The sequence below is a fragment of the Taurulus bubalis genome (assembly GCF_910589615.1).
Source record: "Taurulus bubalis genome assembly, chromosome: 12".
In the NCBI taxonomy this organism is placed as follows: Eukaryota; Metazoa; Chordata; class Actinopteri; order Perciformes; family Cottidae; genus Taurulus; species Taurulus bubalis.
The window spans coordinates 25,673,267-25,692,259 of NC_136600.1; the positions used below are offsets into that span (position 1 = coordinate 25,673,267).

Genomic DNA, 18,993 nt, shown 5'->3' on the forward strand with positions numbered 1-18,993 from the left:
GGATGAAAGAGGGATGAAAGAGGCCACGCTGTCCTCCACTGGGGTGATCACAGGAAACCAGAAGGAAGCTGGGAGACAAAACCTGGATTCTTGTCATTTAATTTGATAATAACTAACATGTAATAACGCGTCTATAAAGATGAAAGCTGTCACGTTGTAATGGTCTCCCTTAGGGTTTGCATTTGTTTTTAAGAGTCCAAACTATGGAAGCATTGGATTCACAAGAGACCTTTTCTCAAAATATGTAATCTCCTGGTGTAATTACGAGATATGATGTATTTTGTGTGTGAATGCATGTTTCCGTACCAAACTTATTTTATTTTGGAAGTTTTGTTCTAGCTGCTGTATTTTATAAAGTAAGACACACAGTGGTTCCCTGGCCAGCTTGAATGGCCATTTAAGTTTTCACATGCATGGAATTTGACTTAGCTCTTCGTACTTATACACAAAAACAAGATAAATATAAAACAACAACAAAAAAAGAGTCTGATTAACTGTAAATCATGTCGCTACAGCTTCCAAACATCAACTAAAAGCAGCAGTGAGGAGTAAATGTAAGAAGCTTGAAGGACACAAACGAGGTTGTTGTTGTAACGAGGCGGGTTTCATGATTTCGACCAATTAATAAATGTTTGTGCAAATTCCCCGTCCAGTTTTACAAAGCACGAGACTTCCCAACGGACGAGGTGAAAGCGGGAGCGAGTATGAAAGGGATGAAGAGCAAGTGGAGTGTAAACGTGGATGTGAGCAGGGAAAGCACTGAGCGCTGCCTGTCCGGGTCGCCTTTGTTGCGTCCAGCGGCCATTGAGGGGAGTTACTCAAGCGTTCAGGACGGGACCGAGCAATTACTGCAATTATAACTGTGGAGCAGTGACCAACGAGGCCGCTTTGATGCAGCCATGTTGCTCTGGGAAGGGTCGAGTCGTACGGTACATGCGGTTCTTCACTTTGTTTTTATGAATGTGAAAAGAACAAGTGTGGGAAACAGGAAGGTGAGCTATGATAGCCATGTCTCAACAATAGTAACACTCCTTACAGTTTAAAAAGTGCACGTGGAAAGCAGAAAGCTTAGGTCATCAAACCACAAGGAAGTCTCTTAATCTCTTAATTGTTTTATGCATCACATTTATATCCTTGCAGAGAGCGATTGGGAGGACAGAAACGCTGTGAACGAAACTGTCCCTTCTATTGAAGTTTGTCAAAAGAAATGATTATTGCGACTCCACAGTCTGGTGCATATTAAAACCGTGCATTGAAACTAATTGTATTCGTCTGATCGATTGCCAGCCCAAATGAAACCTGATCTCAACGTTCACCTGTAGAGGTTTCACTGGGACCGGCACGCCCTGGAGACGGGTGGGTCTGTTGTTGTGTGCTGGGCCCCATTGTCCCCATGGTGGCCAAACAGGACCGTACCAAGTTGGTTTCACTCGAGGGGGGGGGGGCAGTGAAAGGACTTGGAGGTGAAGCCTACCTGAGAAACGAGTGTCAAGGAAGTGGAAAAAGTCTAAATGTACTGACTGGTCGAGGGTTACAGGGATAAAGACACATATTATTTAAAATGTTAAATCTATTTCAACCTAGTTTCCTGACTTTTTAAAAAGATGGACGGCCTCTGTCTGTGTCCACCCCCCCTGTCTGTGATGAAGTAGACTAGGCCATTCACTGACCAGTCACAGGGGGACAGGGAGGAGTTGGGCACATACACACACACACACGCACACACACACGCACACACACTTTTAGACAGTATTTGTGACTTGACAGGTGCACACAGACAGACTTTACCAGTCATGTACAATGGAGCGTCTAGAGAGACACACACTACACACACGACCTCGCTCCTATTGTCCTCCTGGGAACACACACTTTGTTAGATGGGACCTTTCACATCGAGGCACACGCAGATTAAGTATTGATTCATAGATTCAATCACACACACACACACACACACACACACACACAGCGTAGGAGGCATGGTGTTGTGCTTCAGCGGGTGGCCGTAGAGCCAGATGCAGGATGGCACAGCTCACGGCTGCAGAGGACGAGCTGGAGTGCTCCAACCAGCCGGAGGAGGAAGAGGAGGAAGAGGAGTATGTTTGTCTGCCCACTGGTGAAGGCATGAAGCAGGAGGAAGAGGAGTATGTTTGTCTGCCCACTGGTGAAGGCATGAAGCAGGAGGAAGAGGAGGAAGAAGAAGAGTATGCCTGTCTTCCCGCCCGTGAGCAGAAGGCAGAAGAGGAGCTGGAGGAAGAGCAGCAGGTCTTGTGTGAAGGTAGTTGGCTCTTGTTCTCGTCTTGTCTCTGACCTCTGACCTCTGACCCCTGAGCCTTAACGGTAGTCCTGAAGGGTTGGATGGAGGGCTGTGAACCCTCAGAGGGATGTGACCCAGCAGCCTCTGGTGCTCGTTTCATGTGTTCAAACATGGGCTGGGCCCTTTTATCCAGCTGCATTTTGATATTTGTTTAAGAACACAAGCGACCTAATGGATGTGTAGTTCTTTAGATTGTGTTCAGTCACTTTGGAGAGAGACGGGTCGATGAGGACAGACGGGACGAGCGGTGTGTGTGTGTGTGTGTGTGTGTGTGTGTGTGTGTGTGTGTGTGTGTGTGTGTGTGTGTGTGTGTGTGTGTGTACACACACTAATGTGTACACACACTAATGTGTACACACACTAATGTGTACACACGATGCATCTCCTCAGTGATCTGGTTAGCTGTTGGCATGTATTACTACATATGCTGGAATAGAAGAGAGAATCTGTAAAAACATGATTGGTCGCTTTATATTAGTTTTATAACTTTATAAAAGTTTGGGTCGGTGCCTGAGACTCAGATTACTGAGACATGAACACATGTAGAGTGAACACTAAGATGAACATTAACTCCAATAAGGACATGACACACACTGACGCACACTGACGCACACTGACACACAATGATACACAATGATACACACTGACACACAATGATACACAATGATACACACTGACACACACTGATACACACTGATGCACAATGATACACACTGACACACACTGATACACAATGATACACACTGATGCACAATGATACACACTGATACACACTGTGTGCGTTGTCCTGGTGTGTTTGTGGTCTTTACCCAGTAGAGTGTTGTCTGTTGCCCAGTAGTGTGTCTGTTGCCCAGTAGTGTGTTGTCTGTTGCCCAGTAGTGTGTTGTCTGTTGCCCAGTAGTGTGTCTGTTGCCCAGTAGTGTGTTGTCTGTTGCCCAGTAGTGTGTTGTCTGTTGCCCAGTAGAGTGTTGTGTGTTGCCCAGTAGAGTGTTGTGTGTTGCCCAGTAGAGTGTTGTGTGTTGCCCAGTAGAGTGTTGTGTGTTGCCCAGTAGAGTGTTGTGTGTTGCCCAGTAGAGTGTGTCTGTTGCCCAGTAGAGTGTTGTCTGTTGCCCAGGAGTGTTGTCTGTTGCCCAGTAGAGTGTTGTCTGTTGCCCAGTAGAGTGTTGTGTGTTGCCCAGTAGAGTGTTGTCTGTTGCCCAGTAGTGTGTTGTCTGTTGCCCAGTAGAGTGTTGTCTGTTGCCCAGTAGAGTGTTGTCTGTTGCCCAGTAGAGTGTTGTCTGTTGCCCAGTAGAGTGTTGTGTGTTGCCCAGTAGAGTGTTGTCTGTTGCCCAGTAGAGTGGTGTCTGTTGCCCAGTAGAGTGTTGTGTGTTGCCCAGTAGAGTGTTGTGTGTTGCCCAGTAGAGTGTTGTGTGTTGCCCAGTAGAGTGTTGTCTGTTGCCCAGTAGAGTGTTGTCTGTTGCCCAGTAGAGTGTTGTCTGTTGCCCAGTAGAGTGTTGTGTGTTGCCCAGTAGAGTGTTGTCTGTTGCCCAGTAGAGTGTCTGTTGCCCAGTAGAGTGTTGTCTGTTGCCCAGGAGTGTGTCTGTTGCCCAGTAGAGTGTTGTCTGTTGCCCAGTAGAGTGTTGTCTGTTGCCCAGTAGAGTGTTGTGTGTTGCCCAGTAGAGTGTTGTCTGTTGCCCAGTAGAGTGGTGTCTGTTGCCCAGTAGAGTGTTGTGTGTTGCCCAGTAGAGTGTTGTGTGTTGCCCAGTAGAGTGTTGTGTGTTGCCCAGTAGAGTGTTGTGTGTTGCCCAGTAGAGTGTTGTCTGTTGCCCAGTAGAGTGTTGTGTGTTGCCCAGTAGAGTGTTGTCTGTTGCCCAGTAGAGTGTCTGTTGCCCAGTAGAGTGTTGTCTGTTGCCCAGGAGTGTGTCTGTTGCCCAGTAGAGTGTTGTCTGTTGCCCAGTAGAGTGTTGTGTGTTACAGAGAGAGAAAGAGAGTCTTCAGTGTCTTGCTCTCTCGATCAGGCACCAGGTCCAGATCACGCTCCAGTATAAGTTCCAGTGTCTTCTCAGACGTCTGTCTTCAGCGTTGCTCTCTGACACACGTGTGACCCAAGTGGCCGAGGCGGCACCTTGGGCTGTCAAGATTAGTATAATGTTTTCCACATTGGTTTGCTTTCTGCTTATCGCCATGCTGGCTTGTTGCCCCGGTAACAACATGTGCCACAACAACTCCCCTGGGAGGAAGGGTGTGTGTTTTAGGTCAGGTGTGTTTGTGTGGTCATGACTCAAATACGTGCAGCACTAAAGGGATTTGGTGCTATGCTAACGTGTTTAATCAAACTAAATGCCTCTGAAGCTGCCCAGAGTCAGGCGAGCTCCTTTGACCTTGTCCGGCAGGTCAAGGTCATGTGTTAACGTGTGATAATGATGGACGTATGAACTGAGGCCTGGAGGTCTGCAGCCTGACAGCAGTCTGCAGCTGATCTATATGCATATGAAAATCCTCTGTTTTGCATTGGCTGTGTTTTGCATGCTGAGAGGCCGGGATGCCTCTTCACTTTATTGCAGCTCTACTGTACGTGAGCCTGATATGACGCTGAGCTGGAATACAATATTACTTCTGTGGAAACGAGATAGTGTAATTGCTGCGTCAGCGCTGTGTGATTAGATTAGAACACTTTATTAATCCCAGTGAGGAAACTCATTCGCCACCAAAACAACAGACAACCTTTTCCCTGTGTTTGAGTCGTCATAGGAACCCCAAATTAATTCCAATACTTGTGTTTATTGTGTGTATTTGTTCAGCAAAGTCTTGGGAAAAAAATGTATATCTGCAAAAAAATCACTTTTAAAAGATATTTTGATCAAAACTATGAACATCCAGCACGATATGAGCAAGATTTCCCAAAAATGCCTCCTCAAGCCTGTATTATGGAGCCCTAACAGCCCACATACTAATAACACACCTTTTTGGAAAGAGTAGGACCTAAAGAATCATAATCTGCAACATAAATCATAGTAGAACACAGCATTTGGGTGTTCAAAGGAGTTTCAGTCAAAAAACTGTGTCGTTCGGTTCAAAACTGGAGTTTACGTAAAAACTTAAACTTAACGGTTACTTTATTATGTTTCACACCAGATGTCTCTTCTCTCAAGGGTTGAGGTATTGTAGCAATTTAAATGAAGTTAAACAACGATGTGGTTCTGGGGGTGGGCGTGTCTGGAGGTGGGCGTGTCTTTTGTCTGATAATAGGGGGATTTTCACACGTTGTTTTTAAAGGGTTAAAAACAGTAACTCCTGCAGCTCCAGCGGTGTTGTTTCCTCGCGTTGAGCACGGTCTGCACTCAGGACCTTCTCTCCTCTCCAGGTGTGAGCAGTGGGCTGTACCATGTCTGAGGATATGTGGGTGTGTGCTAATAAACTGGCAACTGTGTTTATGGAAATCTTTTTTAGACGTGCTTTTTAAAAAACAAGTGAAAAAGATGTATATCCTGAATTTCGTCATCTTTTTTTGTGGTTGCAACATATTTTGTATAATTTTATGTATATTTTCAGTCACTTTCTGCAATCATAAAGCTTTATACACTGCAGAGGAGGCAGAAACTGCTGCCGTGCACCAGGGACACGAGACCACAGTTTGAATAGGTGGTTTCCTGTCGTTCTTCTGCTCTGTTCCTGTGTTGAGACGTCTCCTCTGCTTCCCCCCGTGCCGTGCAGTGCTGTGTGCCGACAGAGTGGGCCAGATGACGAAGACCTACAGCGACATCGACGCCGTCACCCGACTGCTGGAAGAGGTGAGACCGTCCGGTTCAAACGTTACGAGGAGGTTTCCATGGAGCCGCGTCATAAAACCAGCTGCCGGCACACGGAGATATTCAAATCTCAGTGATCCACATCCTGTGTGTAAATAACAGCCGTGGCGTCGTTGTTAAATGACCCGTGCAGCTCGGCAGCCAGCTGTTGACTAAACATGTTTTAAAAGAGTCCCAGCATCAACACGCCGCTGCGCTGACCTCTATTCCTGTGAAACGTGAACTTCCTTTGGTTGACGGTGCATTAATAGGTGTGGAATTAATTGCAGGCAGCATGATTTATTATTGATTGCACCTAAGACGTGCATAACAACCTGAGTGTCTGCAGTCACTATTACAGATTAATAATAATCTTTTAATTGCAGTAGTTGAGTGTTGGGAGTGTTCTGCTGCTGTGGGCGATAGCAGGTCGTTTAAATCCACCCTGCTTGTCCCTGAGTAATGTGTGGACAGCCTCTGTTTGTTTGTTTTCCGTCATTCCACCTTTTCCCACGTCATCATTGTGTAGGTGTAACACTTGCTCTGCTCCTTCACGTACATCATTATTATTAGAAGTAGAGAAATGTACGATGTCGTCATTTTAAAGGACTAGTTTGGCATTTTGTAAACCCAAAGATGAGCGTCATCGGCCCTCTTTTAGACTCTCATGGCGAGAAAGCTAATGGCGTATCTTCCTGAGACGTGACGTGTTTGACCTCTGCCGCTGACCACAAAGTCTCTCGCTGCAGAAAGAGCGCGACTTGGAGATGGCGGCTCGCATCGGACAGTCGCTGCTGAAGAAGAACAAAGCCCTGAGCGAGAGGAACGAGCTGCTGGAGGAGCAGGTGGAGCACATCCGAGAGGAGGTACCGTGTGGACATCAGTATTCAGGCCCTTGAACGCGCTACCTCCGTGCGACGCCTCGGTCTCATCGTCTCCGTCCATGTCTCCACGCAGGTGTCCCAGTTGCGTCACGACTTGTCCATGAAAGACGAGCTGCTGCAGTTCTACACCAGCGCCGCCGATGAGAGTGACGGCGAGTCGGCCACCTCCACACCGTGAGTCTCCTCCCTTCACCTCCTCTTCTCCCTCTCTCTCTACTGAAGAGAGGTTTTAGTGTGGAAAAGTAATAGAGAGACAGAGGCCTTTATTACGACTGGATAAAATGACATTTCACACCGTTTTATAGCATAGGAATGATTGACTGACCTGCTGACTCTCACGTTTCTCCATCGTGTGTGTGTGTGTGTGTGTGTGTGTGTGTGTGTATATATGTGTGTGTGTGTGTGTGTGTGTGTGTTTACAGTGTGCGTCCCAGTGAAAACAATGTGTCAACTCCAATTTCTTTCCCCCTGGACTCCTTGCAGAAGAAACTCAAAGATCTGGAGGATGAAAACAAATCATTGCGATCGGAGGTACACACACATTTACACAGAAGCTCCTGCACGCACGCACACACACACACACACACACACACACACACACACACCGAAGTACAATTGCATTTAAATATAGTTTCCAAAAGTGACGGGACCCCATGTAATGAATTCAAACCTAAGAATAATAACAGAGTTCTTACGGTCATGGAAAACCTGGAAAAGTCATGGAATTTTAAAATGGTTATTTCCAGGCCTGGAAAAGTCCTTGAAAAAAATAAAATCCCCAAAGTTTAGTTAAAGCCATGAAATGTGTTATATTCATGTGTTCATGACGTTCATTTAGTTTGAAATAATGAATATGCTTTTAAAAGAAAGACTCAAAATATAAGCAGGCATACATACAGGCATCTATATAAATGTTTATTATTTTAATCAAACTATTGTCTCATTCATTTGAGTCATTTAAGGTTTACTGTATGCTTTGTATTCTCATTGTTAGTTTAAATACTACATTTACTCACTTTTTACTGTTTACACCCAGATTTCACTAAATGTTTGTCATGGACATTTGGTTTAAAGTCATGAAAAAGTCATTGCTCAACATGTGTATGAACCCTGAATGATCATAACATTCTTATTAGTAACATTTGTCTATTTATTTATGTGGGACAGTGCACAGTGTTGCTCAGTGTGTCCGTTCTGTTCCTTCCAGGCCAGTCACTTGGAGACGGAAACTATCTCTTATGAGGAGAAGGAGCTGCAACTCGTCAATGACTGTGTCAAAGAGCTACGTGAGTACTGGACGTCCTGTCTCTCTCTCTCTCTGAGCGCAGGAGAGAGAGAGACAGGTTCTCACTGTTGGTGTTTCCAGGCGACGCCAACCTGCAGATGTCCTCTCTGGCCGAAGAGCTCGCCAGGAAGACCGAGGACGCCTCCAGACAGCAGGAGGAGATCACGCACCTCCTCTCCCAGATAGTCGACCTCCAGAAGAAGGCCAAGATGGTAGAAAACCATCGGCTCTTACCAATATATTACATTAGCTATTAATGTTGTGTCTGAGCAATGCAAGAAAGAGGCTGAACATGCATGCAGTGTTGTTCATATCCTACTTGGCCTTTGCTGTTCGCAGTATGCCGTGGAGAACGAGGAGCTGACTCAGCACTTGGGTGCCGCCAAAGACGCCCAGCGACAGCTCACCGCTGAAGTAAGACTACCTCCACTAATAAAGGCCTGCATGTGAGATCTGATACGGCAGCATCATGAACAAGCTCATTTCAGACCTTCATGTATCAATGTCAGTGCTGGTGTGTGGTCCAATGTGCATTTGGAGTTTAAAATGTTGAATCAAGACCTCAGAGTCTTGCATTCATAAGAGCTACACATGCATGCTGCACATGCACATCATAGTTTATTTTCCTTCCCATATCATCACTCTATCTGTTCCCTTCCTCCAGCTGCAGGAGTTACAAGACAAGTATGCCGAGTGCATGGAGATGCTCCACGAGGCTCAGGAGGAGCTGAAGAACCTGAGGAATAAAAGCCTCCCGCTCAGCACAGCGAGGCGTTTCCATTCTCTGGGTCTGTTCCCCATGGTGAGCTCATGTTCATGCACCATCTGTCAGGGTCCCAGCATGGAGGGTTCCCAGTTGCTCCAACATAATGTAACCTGCTTCTCCAGGACTCTCTGGCAGCAGAAATAGAAGGCACCATGAGGAAGGAACTTCAGATGGACGACCCAGATGTGGAGGAGCAGAGGTACGTCCAGTGAAGGCTAAATAAAAACCTAGAAAGGGTTGTGAACCCTAGAACTCTAACGTCGGGTGATTTTCACCCGAGCGATTGTGGTTACGTTACTTTCATTGTGTTGCTTCTGTCTGAGTTGTGTGGGTCCCTGTGTAGCTTCATGCTGCTCACTGATGTTATTGAAGGTGGGCGTGTCTTATTGAAGGTGGGCGTGTCTTATTGAAGGCGGGTGTGTCTTATTGAAGGTGGGTGTGTCTTACTGAAGGTGGGTGTGTCTTATTGAAGGTGGGTGTGTCTTATTGAAGGTGGGTGTGTCTTATTGAAGGTGGGCGTGTCTTACTGAAGGTGGGTGTGTCTTACTGAAGGCAGGCGTGTCTTATTGGAGGTGGGTGTTAAGGTAGGTGTGTCTTAGTGCAGGTAGGTGTGAAGGTGGGTGTGTCTTACTGAAGGCGGGCGTGTCTTATTGAAGGTGGGTGTGTCTTATTGAAGGTGGGCGTGTCTTACTGAAGGTGGGTGTGTCTTACTGAAGGCAGGCGTGTCTTATTGGAGGTGGGTGTGAAGGTAGGTGTGTCTTAGTGCATGTAGGTGTGAAGGTAGGTGTGTCTTAGTGCGAAGGTGGGCGTGTCTTATCGAAGGTGGGTGTTAAGGTAGGTGTGTCTTAGTGCAGGTAGGTGTGAAGGTGGGCGTGTCTCTCTACTCCAATCCCTGCACGTGTTCGGGTGATTTTCACCTGACGTTAGTGATAGAGGGTGAAAACATTTCGGATGGGTTTTAACATTATTTATATTTTTTATATTTTATTGACTATTACCCAATTTTTCAACCGATTTTGAGCCTTTTCCCCAGGTACCTCCATGATACCAGTTTTTAGTTTCATGAAAAGTTCTATAGGGTAAAATAAAAGAAGAGTACTTCAATTTGCCTTGTATTGTTGTATTTTAATATATTTTGATGAGAAGTATATTTTATCGGGTGAAATATACCCGACGTTAGTGAAGGTGTCACTATTTTTAACGTTTGTGTTCTAGGGTTAAAATACTAACTTCAGAGTGAACTGTTCAGTGTTGCCTTATTAAGACTATCAATGAAGAACATCTGTTAACGTGACCCTGGTTCTCCAGACTGCAGCCTAAGCGAGTGTTCCAGACGGTGAAGAACCTGAACCTGATGCGTCAGCAGCGGTCATCGCTAGGCCCCTCCCCCCTCAACATCCCGGGCTCCAATCGGACGTCGTGCCTCACCTCGGAGCTCTCCAGCAGCGTGGGCACGCCGCGCTCCAACTCCATCTACGGCAGCGACCCGGGAAGCGGCATCATCCTGGACAACCGGACCAGCAGCATCCTGGAGGGCCGGGACGACGGGTACGGAGACGAGACGATAAAGATTCGTACACTTTAGTTTAGACCAGTGATTCTCAAACTGTGGGGCGCGACCCTCTAGTGGGGCGCGGAGGTATTACAGGTGTGGGGGGGGTGCATTTGTTTTACTTTCTCAAAGTACATGGACATAAAACGTCATTGATAAATACATGCCGAAATGCCTGTACTTTGGTGGAAATGTTTACATTATCTCACGGAGATCGGCTTTTTGGTGGGGCGTGAACATTTTTCTCCCTCCAACGTGGGGCATGACAAAAAAGGTTTGAAAACCACTGCTTTAGACGTTCAGTTCTTTCTTTGCCATCACTTTCCAGTTGTTTCCTCCTCGTCTCCAATAACTGCGGCGTTACCGCTCACTTTATGTTTTGTGCTTCTGTCTCCATTGGTAACCTCGGTGTTAGTTAGCGTTTCTATTGTTAATGTTTGGTGCCTCATTCCTAGGTTTTAGATTTCAGTCAGTAGCTCCTCCCTTTTCTCGTTATCTAAAAACACATCTTTTTCGACTATACCTTGAATAAGGAAAGTAGCACTTAAATGTCTCTTACTGATAGCACTTTGTAGTTTAACTTTATTGAAGAAATTGTACTTTCTTGATTCTTGTTGTTCTGAGTTTGTATTCGTGGTTGAATGCACTTATTGTAAGTCGCTTTGGCTAAAAATGTCAGCTAAATTAAATGTAATGTAACGACAAAGAGACCGAGACCAACCGATGTCCCCTCCCCAGGTCGGAGGACTCTAACAAGCGCCCCCCCGGCACCCCGGGGACCCCCGGCAGCAGGGACCTGGAGGCCGCCCTGCGGCGCCTGTCCCTCCGCCGCGACAACTACCTCTCAGAGAAACGCTTCTTCGAGGACGAGCGGGAGAGAAAGCTGGCTTACCTGGCCCGAGAGGAGGAAAAGGGAGGCGAGGGGAGCAGCGGAGGCCCGGGCACGCCGACGGAGAGCCTGCTGTCGCTGTGTTCGCATCCCTCCTTCGGCAGCGTCTGGTCGGGCTACTCCATGTCGGCGAGATCCTACCTGCCGGATAAGCTGCAGATTGTAAAGCCGCTAGAAGGTGATTATTCCTCTCGGGGACACGAGTCCTCTATTCCTGCACGTAATGACGGAGAGAGTCAGAATCCAGAAGACTCGCACCGTGACGATGAACATGCTCAGAATTCAGATAGTGAGTTTCTAAACACTCCCCAAAGTCCCACTCAAACACAGAGCCAAAGCCACGCCCCTCCGAACCAGCAGCAGAATCAATATCTTATTTTTCATCACCGCAGTCAGTGCAAAGTCCTTCTGAGTGCCTCACAGGATCCTAAGTTCCTGCAGAGGAGCTCCAGCCTCAGAGCGCCGCTGGCTTTAGTCACCGGCCTGCTGGAGCTGCTGCAGCAGCAGGAAGGCAGTGTGAGTCTCCAGCACTCCTTCTACTTCAGACACACGCCGCCTCGCTGCTGGTTCCAGGTGTAGAACAGTGCTGCTGATGTGAGGCATGTAGAGCGTCAGAGGAAACATGAACACCGCTTCACTTAGACACGTAGCTTTGTGCTGGATTCCTTCTTTAAAGTAGACTTGAATGTTTGTTTTTCTTACCTTTGAGACACTCAACAGGCACAATCACATGAATACCACAAAGGGATATTTATATATTGCATAATCTTCCGCAATTTATGAGAGCACTGACTGTTCCCAGCTTCACATTTATCCCAAACGCATCACTTTAGGTGTTTTCTTTTTGTTTGTTCTGCAGTGATGGATTCAGTATGTCGGACTTTAAATGGCACAAAGTTTTCTTGTACCTTGTTTTTTTTAGGTGGTCTCTATTATCCAATGATTACTGATAACAATACTGTATTGGTTGTGGAGTGTGTAGAGTTTAACTGCAGAAACATGTTTGTACATGTGTGCAGTTATTAGTCGACAAAGCATGCATCACTTTGTAAATGAAGTCCACACACATTGTGGAAACCTGCTTGTCTCAAAGGTATTTTCTGTTGTGTGGCACCACCTAGTGTTCAAACTGGGTTACACCACTTAATGCATGGTGGGAAAGACAATATTCCAAGTCTTGTGATGGTTTGTTAAGATGCGAGAAATAATGTAGAATCTCTCACATTTTTTATTTTATTATGACAGAGTGCCTTCATAAATATATCGTGAATCATTATTCTGTCTTTTGTAGCACTTAGAAGTCCAAAGTACAGAAATTGACCTGAATAAGAAGTGAATAGTCTGAGCGTTGACATTATTCCCACTGTTTGAGCCTTTTAATGTAGAGAAACCAATCCACAGATTATTTCTACATTACTGCCATACGACTGAGTCTCGCCTTTTCTTTTCCTCATTTAGGTTTCCTCTTTTTCACTTCACTTCTTTTTCTGTCCAACATGTCTGTTGTTCTTGATTGATGATTTCTTAAATAAAATCTCACTCATTATCTTACCTTTTTCTCTCATCCTTCTTGTGTTAGTCCTATGAGTTTATATGCTGTCATCTCTCAACGGACCTTCATGTATCACCAGAACACTCATTCATTGGACTTGAAATGAGACCAATGTACCGTAAAAGCCGGGTTACAAGCCGCTACTACCTTCGGTGGATGTCCCAGCTGTAGCAAGCTAGCGCTGCTGCTAGCTCCCCGCTGTAGTAAGCTAGCGCTGCTGCTGCTAGCTCCCCGCTGTAGCAAGCTAGCGCTGCTGCTAGCTCCCCGCTGTAGCAAGCTAGAGCTGCTGCTGCTAGCTCCCCGCTGCAGCAAGCTAGAGCTGCTGCTGCTAGCTCCCCGCTGCAGCAAGCTAGCGCTGCTGCTAGCTCCCCGCGTCCCCTCTGCCCGAGTCGGGCGTCGAGCTAGCATCGGGGAACTAGCGGAGAACAAGAGGAAGTTAGCGCTTGCTGGCTACAGCAGGAAACTAGCGGGGACACCCACCGAAGGTAGTAGAGGCTTGTAACCCGACTTTTATGGTACTAGTGTGCATGTTGTTTAATGAATACAAAGACAACTGTGTGTGTGTGTGTGTGTGTGTGTGTGTGTGTGTGTGTGTGTGTGTGTGTGTGTGTGTGTAGCAGGTCTGTGACATTGTGTGTCTGTGGTCTCCCTCCCTCAAACTTAGCAAAAGCCCCCTCGATAAGCCAGTCAGCCCATTTGTCAACCAACATGCAGACTCTCAGCTCATGAAACCTCCAGTAAGATGACAGTAGAAGTGCTAAAGAGCGTCTCCAGACTGACTACATGAGTTTTCTCTGACCTCTCCCCTCCAGGCTCCGCTACTCTCCACGCATGGCAGCAGTTGGCTCAGCCCCACATGGGCGCCGTGCTGGACGACCGGCCCGGCGTGCTCACCAAGGGCTTCCGCACGTTAGCGCACGAGCAGCAGCCGGAAGACCGTTGGCACCTGGACCAACCGGAGGAGGACGAGGCTTCGTGGGACTCGTCGTTCGGCGGCTTGTCGGCGGAGGGCTCTGCTCCGGCGGATCGGCCTCGCTCCGCCTCTCCGCCGCCCGTCCGCTGCGACAAGAACAGAGACGACGACGGCGACGGCCCAATAGAAGCGAAGCAGGGCAACGCCTGCATGGCTAGGGAAGCCACTCTAGTAAAAGATGGACACGTTGCAAACATAGCGCTTTCCTTCTCTTGCCTCTCCCCTCCTTCTTCTCCTCCTCCTCCTTCTCTCCCCTCGGCTTCCGAGATGAACGGGCACCTGGACCTCAAGGAGCTCCAGGAGCTCCAGGACCGTATGCCTGGTGAGGGAGCGCTTAGCTGAGGCCGCTGCACTGCATCCATGTAGCCTGGAGCATGGGGATAAAGGGTGGGGAGGAGGAGGAGGAGGAGGAGGAGGGGTTGAGGAAAGCATTCACTGGACATCTCACACCCCCAATGTGCCGTCCCTTCCCTCACGCTCACACACCTGCACATCATCCACCCCACCGGCAGTCCTTGTGTGTGCAGCCATCAAAACAGAGTACATGGTTTTATTTTGTTTGTTCATTCTTTTACTTCCACTTACGGCGTGAGTCTTCCTTCTCAGCTCACGCCGCCTTCCACTTTGCTTCATTTCAACCAATCACACCAATTTTCCAGTCTTCCTCCTTAGCTTCAGGCCCCTTCAGGGCGTGTTTGACGGTTCTATCTAAATGTATCATGTTTTGGTGTAACTTCAAAGTAATTCCACTCTTGCAGCACCAGTTCACCCAGTTCACCCAGTTCACCGCTCACACACATGCACAGAAACGTCATGGCTGGGCTCCAGAGTGTGAGCACACACGTGTAGATCAGGTGTTATTAGTGCAGCTGTCCAAGTCACACGCACTCATGACAACCATGGCTGGGTAGTGTTGGCGTTGACGGTCACCTTCATATATACATACACAGCTGGTGGTGCAACTTTCATTGGGAAAGAGTATGTGTATATATATATATATATATATATATATATATATATATATATATATATATATATATATATATATATATATATATATATATATATATATATGGCTTGCAAAAAATGTTTTAAAGTGAGAACACTCATGTCCTACATGGTCCCAAGATGATAAGAGATGAAACGCAAGACGTATAAAATTAAATGATACAAATATTGAAATCCAATATGGCATCAGCATAAAATGAAATAAGAAACATCCACATCAAAATACAAGATGTTTTGAGGGGATGCATAACAAATAATATTGTTTTGATCACCTGCAGTTTGTTCTAACATTTCTTTGTCAAACTATAAGCAAAATGTCACTTTATCTGGATAGAAAAGTAGAACATAGAAAACAGGAACGTGTGTTTTTAAGATCTCTTCATTAGTGCAGAACAACACTTTCTTCCATCTTAGGAATGTCTAAAGTAAAGTTTTGATCAAACATTGTTAGTCCTGCATTACAGATCACACATTGATGTGTTCATTTTCTTGCTCACCTGGCCGTTCAAAAGATCCCATCCTCATGTGAACTCACTGAGTAGTGATGCTCTTATCTCATGCAGAAATACAGTTAAGTGTACCCGGCATTAGTTTAAAGCTTCAGCGGTACGAGTAAATATCTTCCAAAGTTAAACTCTTAAGTATGACATTCTTGCCTGTAATTGCCAGTGTGAACAGTCATTGTGAGCAACACAATATCATCATTATGTTTGCCTCAGTGCACAGCCCATCATCTTTTCTCTGTCTTGTAGATTCGGGCGCTCGTGCATGCTGGTGCTTCAGCTCGGGGCTCATTCTATATTCTACTTGGCTCTTGCAGTGCTGCTCGGTTCCTCTCGCCTCCGGACTAACTCTCTTCTATTCCCCTCTCCTCTAGTTAACTTCCCAGGCAAGTCCATGTCCAGCACCAGCTCTACGTACACCTACACCACCTGCAGGATCCTCCACCCTTCTGACCAGCTGACCTCTGTCTCCCCAAGGTAAACATCTTCAACGCACTTTTTATTGTACTGTATTCTGCTTTAAAATGTCCGCAATATTGCTTATGGTTTGTACAATTGAGTGTAGTGTCTTATTATTATTATGAACACATGAAGGCACATTGAGTGCGTTACCTACCTGGATTGCAGATGGCACATTAGCTGCTTCTCAGCCAAGGAGCAAATCCCTCTTGTTCCCCTCCACTAGATGTTGAGGCAGGGCTGCTCTATGCCAGAGCACCCGGCTGACTTCATACTCTCTGTGTCCCTGCCGTCTGATTGGCCTTGGCAGGTCATGTGACGAGGAAGCCGAAGTGGAGTTGTGTCATGTGGCTGTCATGGCCGGAGTAGAGCAGACCCATTGAGTGCTTCCACTGGGGTGCACAGGGTGAGGCGATGCATGGGAGTGCGTTCCTAACCACTGTGGGTGTCGACCACAATAACGGCCGCAAGTCGCCCCAAAATCCCCAAATATTGGCGTCACCGCTAACATGACGCTGCCTAACAATCCAGCTTCTGGCACAGTGCTGCACCCGCAACCACTGATCAAGCATGGTGCCATCATGTGACTTTAATCTGGTCGTGTGTGTGTGTGTGTGTGTGTGTGTGTGTGTGTGTGTGTGTGTGTGTGTGTGTGTGTGTGTGTGTGTGTGTGTGTGTGTGTGTGTGTGTGTGTGTGTGTGTGTGTGTGTGTGTGTGTGTGTGTGTGTGTGTAAGTGAGCCTTGATGCTCCTGAATGGGGTTGTCAGTGACGAATAACATATTTTAGATTCTAACGCTGTGATTTCTCGTGGACTTGGATGAGGCTACAAATGGCCCACATAGGTTAAACAACGGGTTTAAATCCTGCATGGCTATGTTCAAGGTTGATTTTTATATATATATATATATATATATATATGGTCAGGGAAAACCTGGAAAAGTCCTTAAAAAAATATATATCCCATAAGTTTAGTAAAAGTCATGTAAATGTGTTATATTCATGTCGTTCATTTACGCTGAGTTTGAAATAATGAATATGCTTTTAAAAGAAAGACTCAGAATATAAGCAGGCATACATACAGGCATCTATATAAATGTTTATTCTTTTAATCAAACTATTGTCTCATTCATTTGAGTCATTTAAGGTTTACTGTATGCTTTGTATTCTCATTGTTAGTTTAAATACTACATTTACTCACTTTTTACTGTTTACACCCAGATTTCACTAAATGTTTGTCATGGACATTTGGGTTAAAGTCATGGAAAAGTCAGAATGTGTGTGAACCCTGTGTGTGTGTGTGTGTGTGTGTGTGTGTGTGTGTGTGTGTGTGTGTGTGTATGTATGTATATATATATATATATGAGTCTTAATTGTTACTAAAAGCCAAGTAGGAGGACTTAGTAACTCATGTCTACTCATTTCTGCTCCATCACACCTCCCTCTCTCACCCTCTTCCTCCCCCCTCCCTCCAGCTCGGCTCTCTCCTCGTGTCAGAGCCTTTGCGTCGGCCCCCCGCCCCCCTCCCGCTCCCCCGTTCCCTTCTCCGGCCCCCCGACGCCGTCGTGCACGCCCTGCTGCACGCCGCGCCGCCTCTCCCTCTCCCTCTCGCTGGCAGAGTCCTCCACCAACCTGCGGGACTCCACCAAGACCACCAGCACCTCCCTGGGCCTGGTGCGCCTCCTGCTGGAGAACGGGATCTCCGCCTCCGTGTACGATCCTCGCAGCTGGGACCGAGGGTTCGACTCCGGCGGCGGCGCTGCGACGACGGCGCCCGTGCTGGAGGAGCCGGCGCGCAGACTGCCGCTGAAGCGCCCGGACTCCCTCCTCCTCCTGCAGCCCTCCACCCCGCCCAACTCCCCTCGCTCCAAATCCGCCGCTCCAACCACCGGCCGCCCCGTGTTTCAGTTCAGCTCCTCCGCCGACGACCCGCCGTTTTACGACACCTTCCTGGCCTCGAAGCCGGCTCGAACTATCCTGAGGGAGGTGCTGGGGGAGGCGGAGAGGGAGCAGGCGGACGACGACGAGAAGCTGAACCTGCGACTCGTGGACAAGCTGAAACGCTTCCGCACCCTCGCCTCTCGCGCCGGTTCCTCCTCGTCCGGGGGCTCCCTGTTGGCGCCCTTTGGCTCCTCCGGGCTGGGGCCCGGCGCTCTGGGCGGGGGGCTTCCGGGTCTGAATGCCGGGCTTCGGAGGAACCGGAGCTACCCCGCCATGGTCGGGGCCAGTATGGCGATGAAGGACCCGGGAGGCACGGAGGTAGTCATGCCGCATACGATGCAAACCCCACACCCGGTGCACACACAGGGGAGAGACGACGCGCGACGGGAACCGGAGACCACCAGACCGAGTTCACGGTCGCTGAAGCAGAGACACAGCGGGCCGAGCGACGGACTGTGGCATTTCACGAGCAACGACCGGCACAGTGACGGTGAAACCGGGACATGATGGGAGACGCATTACGAACCATGCGGCTGAGGTTTGCAGCATTACACGTGTGCACCTGTAAGGTTTTCCCTCATCTAGTACTGTAACGACGACGTAGACGTCTTCAGCTGGAGCGAGGAGCTGCAGACTGTTTTATACTCGTGTGCCGTCAGACCAAACTCATGATGGAGTATGTTGCCTTCCTCTGTGCTCATTGTAATTGTATATTGCATAATGCAATATACCGTGTCATACATAGCTCAACATCAAAGGCCCAATCTGGTGGAAGTACTGCAGAGCTTTTCCCCCACGACCTGAACGATGCACTTTAAAGCAAACATACATTTAGATGTACTGCGTTGGCCCAAATGATTCAGGTGACAGTTTTCTTCCTCCTCCAATAGAAATAGTCGTAAAAAAAATCTATAAAACAAAATAAAAAATGTTTTAATCCTGGGCTTTTTAATTAAAAGGAGCAGAGTGCAGGATTTAAATCAATCTAGTAGCAGAAATAAAATATAATATTCTGTTTGTAATCTACAACGTCACCACTAGATGGCACTAAATCCTACACTCTTAAATATTAAGAATCTTGTAAAAACTTTGTCCGACTCTA

General features: G+C 47.3%; 1 protein-coding gene across 1 annotated transcript; it reads left to right on the plus strand.

The window, feature by feature from the left end:
• Nucleotides 1-2,106: 2,106 nt before the first annotated feature.
• trak1a (trafficking protein, kinesin binding 1a) lies at nt 2,107-18,398 on the plus strand (the record flags this gene model as incomplete). The annotated part of the gene is made up of 15 exons (XM_079227379.1): nt 2,107-2,275; nt 6,008-6,084; nt 6,831-6,947; nt 7,039-7,139; nt 7,388-7,496; nt 8,173-8,251; nt 8,332-8,462; nt 8,590-8,664; nt 8,915-9,052; nt 9,139-9,215; nt 10,325-10,564; nt 11,307-11,635; nt 13,822-14,304; nt 15,868-15,970; nt 17,426-18,398. The coding sequence occupies exons 1-15, from the start codon at nt 2,122-2,124 to the stop codon at nt 18,396-18,398; spliced, it is 3,186 nt and encodes a 1,061-aa protein (XP_079083505.1). The 5' UTR covers nt 2,107-2,121.
• Between the last annotated feature and the right edge of the window lie 595 nt (nt 18,399-18,993).